Below are 19,123 nucleotides of genomic sequence, written 5' to 3' on the forward strand. Positions count from 1 at the left end.
AAAAGAAAGAATTAAAAATAAAACACTATAAAAAACTAAGATTTTATTTTGTTTTATTACAACATGACCTCAAGCCTTACAAACTTATACTAAAAGGTCAACCATACAACAACTACAAGCAATAAAATTTTGACAAAATTTCCTATAGAAATAAAATGTTGACAAAATTTTTTTAAAATAATATTTTTTTGGTAGTTTTTGGTAAGATTTTCTCCAAATGTTGGTAGATTATTTTTGTCTCATGTTTCGGCTGTGACTGTAATGGTGCGCATTATTTTAGTACGTGATCGATAACTTCTCGTCTAGGAAGTGTTCGTATGGAAGCGTAATATAGAAACACATGCTTTTTTCGACTAAATCATTCTTAAAATTCAATAATATCGTGTTTTTGACTATGGTTTTTACAAAATCGAGATTTTCTTTCCACAGACTTTCTCAAAATATTGAAATATTTTATCAAAAATATTGTATCATAAATCTTATATCGACTCAAAAATGTTTCCACAAAAGGTACTAAATCATTCGCGGGGGTACCACGGTACTGACCAGGGTGAAAAAGTATTGAAAAAAGTAATATAGTACTGCATTTTCAATCCCTGATAGATATCAGGTCATCTTGAGATTTAAAATCTGAAGCTATTTAAGATCCAATAGGAGCTGTGCTAAATGAAATGTAATTTTTATCGATCAATGTTTCATTATAACCCTCTTATAAAGGGTGATTCTTTTGAGGTTAGGATTTTCATGCATTAGTATTTGACAGATCACGTGGGATTTCAGACATGGTGTCAAAGAGAAAGATGCTCAGTATGCTTTGACATTTCATCATGAATAGACTTACTAACGAGCCACAACGTCGAATTTTCAGTGAATGGGCCCTAGAAAAGTTGGCAGAAAATCCGCTTTTTTATCGACAAATTTTGTTCAGCGATGAGGCTCATTTCTGGTTGAATGGCTACGTAAATAAGCAAAATTGCCGCATTTGGAGTGAAGAGCAACCAGAAGCCGTTCAAGAACTGCCCATGCATCCCGAAAAATGCACTGTTTGGTGTGGTTTGTACGCTGGTGGAATCATTGGACCGTATTTTTTCAAAGATGCTGTTGGACGCAACGTTACGGTGAATGGCGATCGCTATCGTTCGATGCTAACAAACTTTTTGTTGCCAAAAATGGAAGAACTGAACTTGGTTGACATGTGGTTTCAACAAGATGGCGCTACATGCCACACAGCTCGCGATTCTATGGCCATTTTGAGGGAAAACTTCGGAGAACAATTCATCTCAAGAAATGGACCGGTAAGTTGGCCACCAAGATCATGCGATTTGACGCCTTTAGACTATTTTTTGTGGGGCTACGTCAAGTCTAAAGTCTACAGAAATAAGCCAGCAACTATTCCAGCTTTGGAAGACAACATTTCCGAAGAAATTCGGGCTATTCCGGCCGAAATGCTCGAAAAAGTTGCCCAAAATTGGACTTTCCGAATGGACCACCTAAGACGCAGCCGCGGTCAACATTTAAATGAAATTATCTTCAAAAAGTAAATGTCATGGACCAATCTAACGTTTCAAATAAAGAACCGATGAGATTTTGCAAATTTTATGCGTTTTTTTTAAAAAAAAAGTTATCAAGCTCTTAACAAATCACCCTTTAGGTCAATCTCCCGATTTGACTTTTTTTGACTTGACAATTCTTACTTGATATTCCCGCAATTTTATGAATGACACTAAAATCAATAACGTTAGTGTTTATTTTAATATTTACTGATTGATTCGATCAACAAGCATCCACCGTACACTGAAAAAAAAGCTTGAACGGTTCCAAATAGTTTGGTATTGATTCCGATCCAAAGAAACGGAGAATTGAAGTAAGGATACTTCTAAGACACAATTCTTTGAGTTTTGTATTTGATTCTAGGAAACAAATAATTTTAATTTATTCGTTTTTAAAATTTTTCATGTCCTATCAAACTCCTTTAAAAATATAGAAATAGATATTATGCTAAGTTTGAAAAATCTCCTAATTTTTAAAACTTCTTTGCTTTGTCGTGAAGATACAAAAAGTCAAAACTTAAACACGATTTAATTAGTTTTAAAAAAATTTTTCTTATTAAAGCCAAGTTGACCCATTTACAAGGCGAATCACTTAACTATATGAACAAAACGACTTCAATGCAAAGTTTATCGACTTTTCGACAAGGAAACAAACTTTATAAATGAAATGCGAAAAAAAGTTTACTTGGATCCAAAGATTTTGACCTACTCTTAAGGATTTTGGTATTAATTCTGAGCCAAAGATGCGGCTTCTTTAAAGACATTTTTTAGCGATCTATTTGGCCTTAAATCTATGATCAATAAAATTAAAATTAGGATTCATATTTCATTTATCGAATTTTCATATTATTTTCGCGATATGTTAATAAAGCTATTCACATACAAACAAATGCCACTTTAAATATCCAAATTATAGCGGATACCTCAAGATAAAAATGTTTTCTTAATTCAAACAAAAAAAAAATCTAAAGATGCTCAATCCTCAAAATAAGTCTATATTTGAAGCTTTTTATACCCTCCGCCATAGGATGGGGAGTATATTAAATTTGTCATTCCATTTGTAACACATCGAAATATTGCTCTAAGAACCCATAAATTATATATCGGTCCACTTTTACGTATAGCCCCCATATAAACGGACCCTCAGATTTGACTTGCGCAGCCTCTGAGAGAAGTATATTTCATCCGATCCGGCTGAAATTTGGTACATGGTGTTGATATATGGTCTCTAACATCCATGCAAAAATTGGTCCACATAGATTCACAATTATATATAGCCCCCATATAAACCGATTCCCAGATTTGGCTTGCGGAGCCTCTAAGAGAAGCAAATTTCCTCCGATCCAGTTGAAATTTGGAACATGGTTTTAGTATATGGTCTCTAACAACTGTGCCATATCGGTCCATAATTATATATAGCTCCCATATAAACCGTTCTCCAGATTTGACCTCCGGAGCCTCTTGGAGGAGCTAAATTCATCCGATCCGGTTCAAATTTGGAACGTGGTGTTAGTATATGGCCGCTAACAACCATACCAAAATTGGTCCATATCGGTCTATAGTTATATATAGCCGATCCCCAATCCCACAAAAATTGGTCCATATCGGTTCATAATCATGGTTGCCACTCGAGCCAAAAATAATCTACCAAAATTTTATTTCTATAAAAAATTTTGTCAAAATTTAATTTCTATAGAAAATTTTGTCAAAATTTAATTTCTATAGAAAATTTTGTTAAAATTTCATTTCTATAGAAAATTTTGTCAAAATTTTATTTCTATAGAAAATTTTGTCAAAATTTCATTTCCATAGAAAATTTTGTCAAAATTTTATTTATATAGAAAATTTTGTCAAAATTTTATTTCTATAGAAAATTTTTGTCAAAATTTTATTGCTAAAGAAAATTTTGTTAAAATTTTATTTCTATAGAAAATTTTGTCAAACTGATTTATATACGTATTTAATCGGTATTTTTTTAATTTAATATATACCACGTATGGACTTACTTACAATTTAGAAAACGGTGTTAGAAGATTTTAAGATACCTTGCCATCGGCAAGCGTTACCGCAACTCACGTAATTCGATTGTGGATGGCAGTGTTTAGAAGAAGTTTCTACGCAATCCATGGTGGAGGGTACATAAGCTTTGCCGAATTTACGGCCGTATATACTTGTTTATCTTAAATCTAAAGATTCAATATTTCAGTTCATTTAAGGACGATTTCTTTAACCCTGCTACTATGTTAGAAAAAACTTACAGATTTTATGTTGGGGTCATATCATGACCCACACTTAATTTTGCAAAATAAAATGAAATGTGTATCTAATTAAAAGGTTTTTTATAGTTTGGGATCATCGGAATAGGTTATTGTTACTGGAATTTTCTGTCGTTGAGACGAACATACCGTTTATTTTGCCAGTTATGCTTTTATTGAAAGTTTTTCTTTAATGAAAAAATTTACACTTTTTTAATTTACTCGCGCCTTTTGGTTGTAAAAAAGTTGTATGTAGGTGGTAATGGGAGCTACCGTGGCGCAATGGTTAGCATGCCCGTTTTACAAAGGGTCATGGGTTCAACCCCAGTTTCGACCAAACACCAAAGTATTTTTTCAGCGGGTGGAATAATATGTCTTCTGCTGGTGACTTCTCTATGTGGTTTCACCGAAATGTGGAACCACGTGCAGATTTGGATTCATCGTCCCAAATAACTATAAAAACAATATTCAGTTCTTCATCAACAGAACCATAAAAAAAACTAACTTATTACATACAAACATTCACCCATTAGAAAATGTAATTTTTATACGGAAATCGCGATTTATATCAATTCAGTAAATTGTGAGCAATATTAAAAGTCGTACACCGATTGTAATGAAATAAAGCTCATTTTATTCGAAATATATTAAACTAACTATTTCTGAACCAAAACTGTGATTTTCGACCCATTTTTATTTTGTAGGAATTTTTAAAGAACAAAATTTTTTTTGTTAAAAATTTCAATTTTTTTTTTCTAAACTTAAACGATATCTCTAAAACTACTTAGAAAATTGAAAAGCAATGTAAAGACGGCTTAAAGATAATATTCTTTGGGATTTTCGGTTTGTTATACCCACTACCATAGAATGGTGACGGGGGTATAATAAGTTTGTCATTCCGTTTGTAACACATCGAAATATCGATTTCCGACTATATAAAGTATATATATATTCTTGATCAGGGAGAAATTCTAAGACGATATAACGATGTCCGTCTGTCCGTCTGTCTGTCTGTCTGTCTGTCTGTCTGTTGTAATCACGCTACAGTCTTCAATAATGAAGCAATCGTGCTGAAAATTTGCACAAACTCGTCTTTTGTCTGCAGGCAGGTCAAGTTCGAAGATGGGCTATATCGGTCCAGGTTTTGATATAGTCCCCATATAAACCGACCTCCCGATTAGGGGTCTTGGGCTTATAGAAATCGTAGTTTTTATCCAATTTGCCTGAAATTTGAAATCTAGAGGTATTTTATGACCATAAAGAGGTGTGCCAAAAATGGTGAGTATCGGTCCATGTTTTGGTATAGCCGCCATATAGACCGATCTCCCGATTTTACTTCTTGGGCTTATAGAAACCGCAGTTTTTATCCAATTTACCTGAAATTGGAAATCGAGAGGTACTTTAGAACCGTAAAGAGGTGTGTCAAAAATGGTGAGCATCGGTTCATGTTTTGGTATGGTCCCCATATAAACCGACCTCCCGATTTGGGGTCTTGGGCTTATAGAAACCGTAGGCTTTATCCAATTTGAAAATCTAGAGGTACTTGAGGACCATCAAAAGGTGTGCCGAAAATGGTCCGTATCGTTCCATGTTTTGGTATAGCCCCCATATAGACCGATCTCCCGATTTTACATCTTGGGTTTATAGAATCCGTAGTTTATATACAATTTGCCTGAAATTGGAAATTTATAGGTATTTTGGGACCATAAAGGGGTGTGCCACAAATGGTGAGTATCGGTTCATGTTTTAGTATAGCCCCCATATAGACCGATATCCCGATTTTACTTCTTGGGCTTCTAGAATCCGAAGTTTTTAGCCAATTTGCCTGAAATTGGAAATCTAGAGGTATTTTCGGGCCATAAAGAGGTGTGCCGAAAACGGTGAGTATCGGTCCATATTTTAGTATAGCCCCCATAAGAACGATCTCCCGATTTAACTCCTTGGGTTTTTAGAAACCGTAGTTTTTATCCGATTTGCCTGAAATTGTAAATATTCTGGTATTTTAGGCTCACAAATATGTGTATCGGATTAAGTTTTTATCGGTCCATTTGATAATGCCTCCATATAGACCGACTTCACTTCTTGAGGGTATAGAAGGCGCACTGATCATGAAAATTGCTTGAAACTCAATGTAAAATTTCCAGATTTTACTTCTCGGGTGAAAATCTACAGATTTAAGATTTCAAATCAAGACGTTATTTTATAATTTTCTTGCACACTTAAAAGAGATGTTAATGATTCCTGTAAAACTCAAACAAAAATGGTTCTTATAAATCCAGAATCTGATATAGTCCTCATAGGTGAAATCTTTAAATTTATTTTCGGGAAGTGTCCTCAAGCCCTCCTGAAATTTCAAAGGAAACCCTAATATTTGGTTCATGGTGGTGGGTATTTAAGATTCGGCCCGGCCGAACTTACTGCTGTATATACTTGTTTTTATTTAAAATGGTGAACTGTTTTCAAATTTTTTCAATATATGTAGTGAAGTGCCTTAATTATGAAAATAACGGTATATCTCGAAAAGTCAAACTGATGGATAAAAACCAAGTGTATATTTGGATTCAGCGACCTCAAATTACTAAAATCTGCTATAAATTTCAAATCAACACAAAAAAGTTCGTGTTTGTTCCCCTGTGTAATATATGGGGTTATAAAATGACCCCAACCTGTTATGTATATACACCAAGAATAAAAAGCCCTACGAACATAAAATTTTAACAAACCCTATTGAATTAAGTACTTTTCACCAATTCATGCACTGAGTAGTAAGATCTATTAATTATATTCCACCACAAAGAAATGGGGTAATAATAAATTCGATTTGGGTCATCAAATGACCCCAACATAATAGCAGGGTTAAATCAAAAATGGGGTTTCGTCTTTTAAGGAAAATTTTCCTTAGTTCAAAGACATGCGACTTTGACGGAGGGACGCAAATTTACAAAATTTGTGTTCTAAATTTAATAAAAAAAAATTTTTTTCAAGTAAAGATTATAAACCTTGTTTTAATTAAAATGTCATTATTGTAAAGAAATTTTTAATATTTTGTAAATTGCGCATCCTTATTTAGTTGCATAATCTTTAATATCACGTTAATATTTTTTTCAGTGTATTCTAAGCAAAATTCGCATTCGTATTTTAACCCTCTAATGCCCCAATTTTTTTGCCAGCTGATTAAATTTTCAATGTTAACGACACGAAAGCAAGAAAACTACACAAGAAAAATTTATACGGTAAAATTCAGTATATGCTGCAAAGCCTCTTGAACAGTTTTAACTAAGTTTTCTCTTTATTTTACCCATTTTTGTTCTCTTAAGGGGTTTTTTACTAAAACCTTCCTTATTACATGAAGACCGCCTAAAGGCGGGCTTGGGCATTAGAGGGTTAAGGACATTAAATCTTTGACCTCACAACAATATTTGTTTTCAGTGTTAAATGCTTGGTAATCTAATGGCCTAATGGCTACACAACAACAGCTGATTATTTAGGATCTTCGTGAAATTTGTCTTTCAATTTCCTTCTCTACGAGTTGTCCGAAAAGCTCATATGTTATTGAAGCCTGTCCTTGGGAACGCAACTCAACTTACAAGCTTAGTAATTTCGTGAAATGATTTGCAGCAGTCTATGAATAGTTTTGAATTGAAACACATAGTCCAAATATTTTATTATTGCACTGCTTATCTCATTTGTCGAAACAACTCAGCAAATTGATCCCCTCTTTTATTAAAAATTTTTTGTCTGAAGAAGTGATCATTTATTCTTTTTTATTTTATTTATTTTTTTTTTTGCAGTCGACTGTTTCAAAATAGTTGCCAAAATAGCATTAAGAGTATATGTATCGGTCTCACTAAATGGGCCTGAATACGAATATAAAGATAAATTCCTACCTCAAAAAAAAACGTCAAAAGGAATCTTTGTTTGTCTGAAATATAATTCGGAAGAAAATTACATTCGTATTAAACAAACAAAAAACAATTTCCTCAACAAATAGATAAAAATAAAATAAGAAATAATGATTTAAATTATTACTAGCATTCATACTTGTTTGTTAACACACCTAACTTACCGCAACATCGTTAGGCCAAATCTATATTATAAGATATCTTCCGCTTTAACTAAAGTAGCAATAGTTGGAAAACAATTTGATATTTTCATCGACCACGGAATGAGGAAAAGTATTGTAAAATTGATATTTTCTATTGCAATAAATTAAAACACAATTTGGTTACACTTCAAAACTGTTTATGGCTGAAAGTTTAGACGAAAATATCTAGCATATATCATATTTTCAACAGTTAGGTTAGGTTAAAGTGGCAGCCCGATTAAATTTCAGGCTCACTTAGACTATTCAGTCCATTGTGATACCACATTTAACTAAAAGTACCTATTACATATGGGCACTTCTAGTCTTAACCACTGAACCTTCTCTATTATTAACTTTTGTGGAACCAACCAGATTGCTCCAAAAACATTAACAAACTGCTTAAGTTAACGTTTTCCAGGTCAGCCAGTAATCTAAAGCTATATGCTCCTAAAATTCGCTTACGCCTTACACAAAAAGCAGGACACTCACACAAGAGGTGTTTAATTGATTCCTTTTCCTCCACGTCATGACAGCTTATACAATAGTCATTATACTTCGCACCTATAGTTTTTGCAAATTCGCCTATCAGGCAGCGACCCGTTATAGCAGATATTAGGAGTGCTATCTGACGCCTTGAGAACACTAGCATATCTAGTGTGCGGTTTAAGTTTAAATGGGGCCATATTTGCTTGGTGTCGTTACAACCCTTGCAATTTTCCCATCGAATATTGGCCATCATAACAGCCTTCTCACGCAGTAAGAGCTTGCAGGTGGCCAGAGGCATACCAACAGATTCTAGTTCCCCTGGAATATGTAAGGTAGTTCCTAGCCTTGCTAACACATCTGCTTCACAGTTCCCCGGTATGTTCCTATGGCCAGGCACCCATATTAGGTGAATATTGTACTGCTCAGCCATCTCGTTGAGAGATTTGCGGCAGTCTATGGCCGTTTTTGAGTTAAGGAACACAGAGTCCAAGGATTTTATTGCAGGTTGACTGTCTGAGTATATATTAATGCCAATATTTGTTGGAACATTACTTCTCAGCCAATTTTCAACAGTTATTATTGACATTTCAGTCAAAGCAACTAAAATATCATTTGGGAAGGAAGAATTAAGCACCTCACATAAAGGTCTTGTATATGACCAATATTTTTGGTAGGTACATGCCAAATCTAAAACGGTTATTGTAAACATTGGACTTCGGTTAAAAGTTTTTTCGAATTGCTTCAAAAATTTCACACATTTATCACAAAAAAATTTATCACTACATCCAAAGAAATTTATTGGTAGAAACATCAGAAATATCTGCAGAAACAGTAAAGCAGTTCATGTTCGTTGAAATATTTTCTCTGATGGTTTAAACTCGATTACCCATGCTTCAATGTATTAATTGAAGCGGACTTATCTGATCTGTAGTCATCAGCTTTAGCACAGCCCCACAAAAAATAGTGTAAAGGCGTTAAATCGCACGATCTAAACGGCCAATTGATCGGTCGCGAATGTGAAATAAAATGTCCACCGTTCTCGACTCTCATGAACCCCATTTTTATACATTCTACGTGGCATGTGGCACCGTTTTGTTGAAACCTCATGTCAGGCAATTCAAACTCTTTTATATTGACCAAAAAATTGTAGATATTATCTCACGGTACACACAAAATTTCATTAAAAGTCAACCAACGAAAAATGTTCATTGATATAACGAAACATTTTCATTAATACAATTAAAATATTCGTAATAGTACGAAACGTTACGTTGATTGACAGAAAATTCGTTATAATAACGAAGAATTTCGTTGTATTAACGAATGTGTTACGTTGGCTCACTTTTAACGACACATTTCGTTAATATAACGAAACTCTTTCTATTAGTGTAGCGCTCACCATAGTTACGTTATGATTAGCATTATCTTTTAAGAAGTTCGCTACCAGCCTATAACCACAACAAACAGTGGCTGATCTTCACTTTAAAATCGACAATTCTGATTATTTATATATCCATTGAGCCAAACTGAGCTTTATCCCTGAGCACAAGTTTTTGATAAGAAGCGCCAAATTAATTTTATAGAAAAAAACGGAAAAAATTTAATTTTGCACCTGTTTTACAAACTTTATCAAAAATGACGCTACTTTTTCAAAATTAGCAAAATTTTATTTTTTGAAATGAAAGCTAGAAACAAATATAAAACAAATTTATTTCACAAACAGAGTCAAAATTGCCGAAGGGACCAAATTTAGAGCCCCGTTAATAGTGTTCCGGTCCACCTAGGGTCTCAAAATTTCGCTCACTATTTGGTCAATATCTCGGTTCCAACCATACCAAATTTCAATCTATTGAAGTTCCTTCAAAGTTTCGCTTTCCTACGATGCCTCCTTCTATTTTCGTCCATTCGTTGTATGAGATCGAAGCACCGTACCACGGTTCGATGATCCCTCTGGACATAAAGTCAACTTTAAAATATGTTAAGTAAGGAAAGTCTAAAGTCGGGTGGGGCCGACTAAATATACCCTGCAGTGCAGGGCTGTCAATTTTGCCGATTTATCGGCATTTAGTCGATTTTTTACTCAAAAACTAGCAAATGCCGATTTTCCGATTTTTGCCCCAAAAATTACGATATTAAAGGGTGATACGGTCAAAATTTGGTCAAGGTAAAACGCGTGTAAATCGGTGAAATCGTTTATTTAAAAAATCAAATTAAATTTCTTTTTCAAGTTCAATTAGTATAAAATTCAGGAAAAATATTCAGTTAGGCTTTCGCTTTTCCAAATCCGAATTGCCGGGCCTCACGCTTGACACCTGCCATCAGATTTTGTACAGCCACCTTGTCCACCTTCTTCGCCGCAGAAAGCCAGTTTGCCTTGAACTGCTGCTCGTCCTTAGCAGTTTTTTTGGTCTTCTTTAGGTTCCGCTTGACAATAGCCAAGTATTTCTCAATTGGGCGGAGCTCTGGCGTGTTGGGAGGGTTCTTGTCCTTGGGAACCACCTGCACGTTGTTGGCGGCGTACCACTCCATGGCCTTTTTACCGTAATGGCACGATGTCAAAACCGGCCAAAACAGTACGGAACAACCGTGTTTCTTCAGGAAAGGCAGCAGACGCTTATTCAAACACTCTTTCACGTAAATTTCTTGGTTGGCAGTCCCGGAAGCTATGAAAATGCTGCTTTTCAAGCCACAGATACAGATGGCTTGCCAAACCAGATATTTCTTTGCGAACTTTGACAGTTTTATGTGCTTGAAAATATCTGCTACCTTTCCCCTTCCTTTTGCCGTAAAAAACTCCTGTCCCGGAAGCTGCTTGTAGTCGGCTTTGACGTAGGTTTCGTCGTCCATTACCACGCAGTCAAACTTCGTCAGCATCGTCGTGTACACGCCCCCTGGATCGCGCTTTGGCCGTCGTATTTTGTTTATCATCGCGATTTGGAGTCACTACCTTCTCGTAAGTCGATAGTCCGGCTCGTTTTTTGGCTCGATGCACGGTTGTAGACGATACACCCAGCTTATTTGCGGCATCTCGGAGAGAGAGGTTAGGGTTTCGCTTGAAACTACCGGCAACTCTCTTTGTCGTCTCAGCGGTTTCCGGTTTTCGATTTCCCCCCGCTCCAGACTTCCTGGTTGTCGACAAACGTTCCCCAAACACTTTAATTACATTTGTAACGGTTGATTTGGCAACTTTTAGCGATTTTGCCAGCTTTGCGTGCAAGTAGCTCGGATTTTCGCGATGCGCGAGCAAAATTTTGATACGCTGCTCTTCTTGCTTGGACGGCATTTTTACAACTGAAGAGTGAATTCCAAAATGAAAATAGGAGCAACATTCTGCACACACACACCTTCAAAATGAGGGGTGTTCAGGTTTTTTAAATGCAAAATTGAAAGAAATACGTCAAGTTTATATTGACCAAATTTTGACCGTATCACCCTTTAGCTCCGTTCTAGGTTACACGTTTAGAGCCAGCAAAAGAGGGATAGAGAAACAGCAAGTTTTTGCTAGAGATTTCATACATGTAGGAGCTATACCTATTTTTATATCTACCATATTATTATCACGGTTGCCACTCGTGGCAAAAAGAATACCCCAAAATTTAAAGATTTTTTTTCAAGAAACCTACAAATTAAAAAAAAATATTTTGAAGTTGTTGATCAAATTTTTGTGGTTAGTATATACAAAAATATTGTTTTATTCGAAAGAAATGTTTTATATTAAATTTATAGAAATTTTTGTTAAAATTTTATTTATACAGAAAAAGTAGTCAAAATTTTATTTCTATAGAAAATGTTGTTAAAATTTTATTTCTATAAAGACTTTTGTACAAATTTTATTTCTATAAAAAATTTTGTCAAAATTTTATTTCTACAGAAAATGTTGTCAAAATTTTATTTCTATAGCAAATTCTAACAAAATTTTATTTCTTTAGAAAATTTTGTCAAATTTTATTTCTATAGAAAACTTTGTCAAATTTTATTTCTCTAGAAATAAAATTTTGTCAAAATTTTATTTCTATGGAAAATTTTGTTAAAACTTTATTTCTATAGAATATTTTGTCAAACTTTTATTTCTATAGAAACTTTTGACAAAATTTTATTTTTATAGAAAATGTTGTCACAATTTTATTACTATGCAAAATTTTGTTTCTATAGAAAATATTGCCAAAATTTTATTTCTATAGCAAATTCTGTCAAAATTTTATTTCTATAGAAAATTTTTTCAAATTTTATTTCTATAAAAATTTTTCTCAAAATTTTATTTCTATAGAAAATTTTGTCAAAACTTTATTTCTACAGAATATTTTGTCAAAATTTTATTTCTATAGAAACTTTTGACAAACATTTATTTTTATAGAAAATTTTGTCACAATTTTAATACTATAGAAAATTTTGTTTCTATAGAAAATGTTGCCAAAATTTTATTTCTATAGAAAATCAAACCCTTTTTCGGGAGGTTCAAGTGTAGTTCACTTTGGGTTGAGTGAATTACCCGAATTTATTCTGATAATTGGTTGATAGTTTTGCTGCAAGTAGAGGATGCTGATGAGGAATGTGGTAATTCCGAAACAGCTGTACATCCAACCATCTTGCAGTCTATAGAGCTTTGCCCAAATAAATTTGACAAGCATACTTTTCCTCTGTTGGTTAAGCTACACTTGTAGTTTAGTCAATGCATGGCTTTAAGCTGAGATCAAAAACAACAATAACGATTGAAGAGAAGCCAACAATAACAAACAAAACGAAAATTTTATTTCTATAGAAAATGTTTGCACATTTTTATTTCTATAGAACATTCTTGTAAAAATTTATTTTTATAGAACATTTTTAGCAATTTTTTCCCATAGTAAATTCTTGCTAAACTTTATTTCTAAGAACATTTTTGCCAAATTTATTTCTAAGAAAATTTTTGCAAAATTTCATTTCTATAGAAAATTTCGTCAAAACTTTATTTCTGTAGGAGATTTTGTTAAAATTTTATTTTATTTCTGTAGAAAATTGTACCTCTTAATTGAAGAGTCAATCAATAAGAGTTTTATGGTCCAATTTTTGAAATAAAAAAAAAAATTAAATAAAAATCTTACTGAATTAGTAACTACATATTGAAAAATAATTTTTTATTATTTTTTAATTGCATAGCATAGCATTGCGTAAAAATGTTTTTTGTTTATGTTACTTTTATACAAATCTGAATTCATTATTCTTTTGTTGTTAAAATGCATAGTTATTCAGCAAAAAAATGTGGAAGTTCTTCTTAAGGCACAACTTTAAAAGCACTTCCAAAAATGTCCTCCCAAAGATGTTCTTTATTTTAACTGCTCAGGAAGTTCATTTGAGTCAACTTTTTATAACTCGCTTTTTTCATATTTTTAATGGGAAATTTAAAATTGTATTGTTGCAAATGGGTTAAAAACAGATTAAAAATTAATAAAATAGTGCAAATTATTTAAATTTTGCCGAAAAAAATGCTAAATCCTTTCTAGAAAAATTGCGAATTTTTAAAAATATTTGATCTCAAACGTTCCAGATAATGCATTAAAAATCATAAAAAATTAAAAAAAAAATTATTCGTCAAAATATCAAAAAAAAATCTTTATTCACATCCAAATCAAAGGATTCGCATTACACCTTAATAAGTGATGCAAATTCAGTGCAATGGCTGTTGAAATGGTGGACATCCGTACTATGACAAGCCCATGTTAAAATCATCGCTTCTGCGCCACTTCCGAATCCAAAAAGAACTTTTTCACTACTTTTTTGGCGACGCTTTTTTTCTCGGTATGTGTGTAAAATTTCTATTCATTAATGAAATAAATACTTTTGTTTTTAATCAAAAAATTCTGGGCCATATTAGTAGATATTGGGCGAAAGCTAAATATGGGAGCTATATCTAAAACTGAACCGATTTCTTCCAAAATCAATAGGGCTATATTCTGACTCAAAACACATACACGTGCCAAATTTGAAGTCGATTGGACTTAAATTGCGACCTAGACTTTGATCACAAAAATGTGTTCACAGACAGACGGCTAGACGGACATAGCTAGATCGACTCAGGGGTCGGCCTTGAGCAATATTGCCAAAGACACCATAGGTCTATGTCGTCTCCTTCTGGGTGTTGCAAACATATGCACTAACTTATAATACCCTGTTCCACAGTGTGGCGCAGGGTATAAAAAGTATAAGGTCGAATAATTGGTTCTTCATTGTTTATATCATAGTAAAGAAAAGGAGGAGTATTATATGAATCAAATGGAAGGGAGAAAGACAATCCAGAAAATTCAAAAATGTTGATTGGGGTAATATTTGTTAAAGTTTTTTAAATCCCGTAGAAAACGACAATGTTTATCAAAAAAATTGTTTTCTTCCAAACAAGCTGATTTAAAGCAAATAGAAAATTTCTAGAGAGTAGAACCAATTATGGTTTTGCGAGTAGATTAAAATCTTTACACACTGACCACATAATATTTTAGGGTATAAAACTAACAAATCCAACAACACAAGCCGTCTTCTAGTGTGGAAGAATCTACGGTGTAACGATAAAGCAATAAAAAAATTGTTCAGCTACATTTATTAGGCATGCAAAAAAAATTGTTTGTATTTTTCCTTTCTCCACACATACCAAACCGCCTTAGAGTGTACATATGCTCTTGTTATTACCATTACTAATGTTTATTACAATAGAAGTATGTTTGTAATTCTTTCTTTCATTCATTATTTCCGCATTAAAAAAAATCCGTAATTCATAAGAAATGAAAATTCGAACAGTCATATGGAGATGGTCACCGAACACAAAGCCCCTGAAGAAAATTAAGAAAAGACAACTTTTTAAAACTTACCGTTGTAACATGCAACAAACGGCATGAAAAATGTGTAATGCTAAATCCAAAAACAATAATTAAAGTACCCAGCAGACCGGTCACAGCAGATCTATCGAAGGAGTGGATAGATAGATGATGATGGTGGTGGTATGTAACACCAGTAACCACACGGCAGCTATGAACTAATAATTTTAATGATGATTACCGAAGAAATGTTTCATTAAACACACAGAGTTCACTTTAATATGCTGAAATAATTCTTTGAAGAGCCACTACACCTATGGATGATCTATAATATTTCAATATACTGCCTATTCGATTTTTTTATATGCTATTTTGTGTTTTTTTTTTAATGTTGGTAATATTTTTATGTTTGGCTTTTTTATAGTTGTTATAATTAATGTAACTACCGCCCTCCAGTTGAGTTATTAACTAAGCAAAAAACGTTGGGATGTTTTTGGTAACAACTTCAAACAAAAGTGTTAATACAGCATGAAAAAAAATAGTGTTTTTCATATACAGTATAACTTCTCTAATCCGCACACTCGCTAGTCCGAACTATACAGTAGTCCGGACATCTCAATTTTTCGAACACTTTTGTAAATATTTCCTCTGTAATCCGGACAGTAATGTTTGTTTGGTTGTCTCGCAGCAATTGTTCATTAAATTTAATTTAATTATATAAAGATACAATCATTACAGACCAATTGGCTCTGCAGCATTGTTGAAACTCGTGACAAAAATAATCTACCACAATTTGAAGAAAATTTTATCAAAAAAAGGACCAAACTAAAAATTTTATTTTGAAGTTTTCGATAATTTTTGTTTAGACGTTTATTTCATTTTATTTAGACGTTTACTATCTACTTCGATGTCTCCATTGAATTTTGTCACAATTTTATTTCTGTAGAAGATTTTGTCAATATTTTATTTCTATAGAAAATTTCCTCAAAATTTTATTTCTATAGAAAATTTTGCCACAATTTTATTTCTATAGAAAATTTTGTCAAAATTTTATTTCTATAGAAAATTTTGTCAAAATTTTATTTCTATAGAAAATTTTGTCAAAATTTTATTTCTATAGAAAATTTTGTCAAAATTTTATTTCTATAGAAAATTTTGTCAAAATTTTATTTCTATAGAAAATTTTGTCAAAATTTTATTTCTATAGAAAATTTTGTCAAAATTTTATTTCTATAGAAAATTTTATCAAAATTTTATTTCAATAGAAAATTTTGTCAAAATTTTATTTCTATAGAAAATTCTGTCAAAATTTTATTTCTATAGAAAATTTGGTCAAAATTTTATTTCTATAGAAATATTTGTCAAAATTTTATTTCTATAGAAATATTTGTCAAAATTGTATTTCTATAGAAAATTTTGTCAAAACTTTATTTCAATAGAAATTTTTGTCAAAATTTTATTTCTATAGAAAATTTTGTCAACATGTTATTTCTATAGAAATTTTTGTCAAAATATTATTTCTATAGAAAATTTTGTCAACATTTTATTTCTATAGAATATTTTGTCAAAATTTTATTTCTATAGAAAATTTTGTCAAAATTTTATTTCTATAGAAAATTTTGTCAAAATTTTATTTCTATAGAAAATTTTGACAAAATTTAATTTCTATCGAAAATTTTGTCAAAACTTTATTTCTATAGAAAATTTTGTCAAAATTTTATTTCTATAGTCAAATTTTGTCAACATTTTATTTCTATAGAAAATTTTGACAAAATTTTATTTCTATAGAAAATTTGGTCAAAATTTTATTTCTATAGAAATATTTGTCAAAATTTTATTTCTATAGAAAATTTCGTCAAAATTTTGTCAACATTTTATTTCTATAGAAAATTTTGTCAAAATTTTATTTCTATAGAAATACTTGTCAAAATTTTATTTCTATATAAAATTTTGTCAAAATTTTATTTCTATAGGAAATTTTGTCAAGATTCTATTTCTATAGAAAATTTTGTCAAAATTTTATTTCTATAGAATAATTTGTCAAAATTTTAATTTTATAGAAAAATTTGTCAAAATTTTATTTCTATAGAAAATTTTGTCAAAATTTTAATTCTATAGAAAATTTTGCCAAAATTTTATTTCTATAGAAAATTTTGTCAAAACTTTATTGCTATAGAAATTTTTGTCAAAATTTAATTTCTATAGAAATGTTTGTCAAAATTTTATTTCTATAGAAAATTTTGTCAAAATTTTATTTCTATAGGAAATTTTGTCAAAATTTTATTTCTATAGAAAATTTTGTCAAAATTTTATTTCTATAGAAAATTTTGTCAAAATTTTATTTCTATAGAAAATTTTGTCAAAATTTTATTTCTGTAGAAAATTTTGTCAAATTTTATTTCTATAGAAAATTTTGTCAAAATTTTATTTCTATAGAAAATTTTGTCAATATTTTATTTCTATAGAAATTTTTTTCAAAATTTTATTTCTATAGAAAATTTTGTTAAAATTTTATTTCTATAGAAAATTTTCTCCAAATTTTATTTTTGTAGAAAATTTTTCTAGATTATTTTGCAAAATCTACAAAAACTTCAAGAATTCTACCAATTTACCAAACAGTAAAAAATATACCATTTTTGGTAGAATTCTACCAACTGTGGCAACCGTGCTCTGAAGATATTCAGTCAGTCTTGCTGAACCAAAATGTTAAAATATATGTCCAACGAAATATATATTTAAACCCCCGGTCCGGCAATCCAGCAGTCCAGACAAAGATCGAAACTATCGAACCTGTCCGCACTATGGAGATTGTACTATACAGTGAGCCATCGTGGTGCAATGGTTAGCATGCCCGCCTTGCATACAGAACGTCGTGGGTTCGATTCCTGCTACGACCGAACACCAAAAAGTTTTTCAGCGGTGGATTATCTCACCTTAGTAATGCTGGTGACATTTCTGAGGGTTTCAAAGCTTCTCTAAGGGGTTTCACTGGAATGTGGAACGCCGTTCGGACTCGGCTATAAGAAGGAGGAGCCTTGTCATTGAGCTTAACATGGAATCGGGCAGCACCGATTCCATGTTAAGTTCACCACTGTGGTATCACAATGGACTGAATAGTCCATTGTGATACCACATGATACATCGGGCTGCCACATAACCTAACCTAACCTACTGTACAGTGAAACTTGTCAGATGTGGGCATGAGGATGTGGACACCCTCACGCCAGTTATGAGATGTTAATTTCAATGTGTTAATATAGCAAACGTCTCACGACAACCGTCCACTTTTGGAAGGTGTCTAGTTTTAAGAGTGTCCAAGTTTGGGAGGTTTCACTGTATTTGGATATGTTTAGAACTCAAAGTTTTAACACATTATTTTGAAATGCAAGAATATAATATTCTATGTTTGTGGCAGACAGGGTGGCCGAAATGTATTTCAATTAATTTCAGGTTGCTATAATTTCCAAGCCGGTCGTCTGACAGCTGACAGATTTATTCCAGTGACAGCCAATTTTATTGTTTACAAACTTACAAAAGCATTTTGATCTTTTGTATTCATAAAGTTATTTGTGATGGAATTCATGGGAGATAATGTGATTGCTTTATATTTGACTGGAAAGTCACAAATGGTTATCGTTAGAACCCTCAAGCATTTAGATGTGATTAATTTTTGTATGTTTCTCGTACCATAGCTCGTTACGTTTATACTGCCAGTGAAACGAAAAATACGCTCACAGCATCAGAAATTATCTGAAAAGTGAAGGCTAGGTTAGGTTAGGTGGCAGCCCGATGTATCAGGCTCACTTAGACTATTCAGTCCATTGTGATACCACATTGGTGAACTTCTCTCTTATCACTGAGTGCTGCCCGATTCCATGTTAAGCTCAATGACAAGGGACCGACCTCCTTTTTATAGCCGAGTCCGAACGGCGTTCCACATTGCAATGTAACCACTTAGAGAAGTTT

At 32.2% G+C, this 19,123-nt stretch overlaps 1 protein-coding gene across 4 annotated transcripts in view; it reads right to left on the minus strand.

Annotated features, from left to right (window-relative positions):
- The window catches only part of f (espin protein forked), a 368,923-nt gene that overhangs the window by 254,266 nt on the left and 95,534 nt on the right, over window positions 1-19,123 (minus strand). The window contains exon 1 of one of the 4 annotated variants that reach the window (XM_075302419.1): window positions 15,212-15,509. The exons of 2 other annotated variants lie outside the window; for them this stretch is intronic. In XM_075302419.1, coding sequence (XP_075158534.1) covers window positions 15,212-15,236 — 25 coding nt within the window. In that variant the 5' untranslated portion in view covers window positions 15,237-15,509. Of the gene's footprint in view, window positions 1-15,211; window positions 15,510-19,123 lie in introns of those variants that run through there. One more of the 4 variants, XM_075302421.1, reaches the window with a different exon arrangement.

Source organism: Haematobia irritans, chromosome 3, assembly GCF_050003625.1.
Source record: "Haematobia irritans isolate KBUSLIRL chromosome 3, ASM5000362v1, whole genome shotgun sequence".
In the NCBI taxonomy this organism is placed as follows: domain Eukaryota; kingdom Metazoa; phylum Arthropoda; class Insecta; order Diptera; family Muscidae; genus Haematobia; species Haematobia irritans.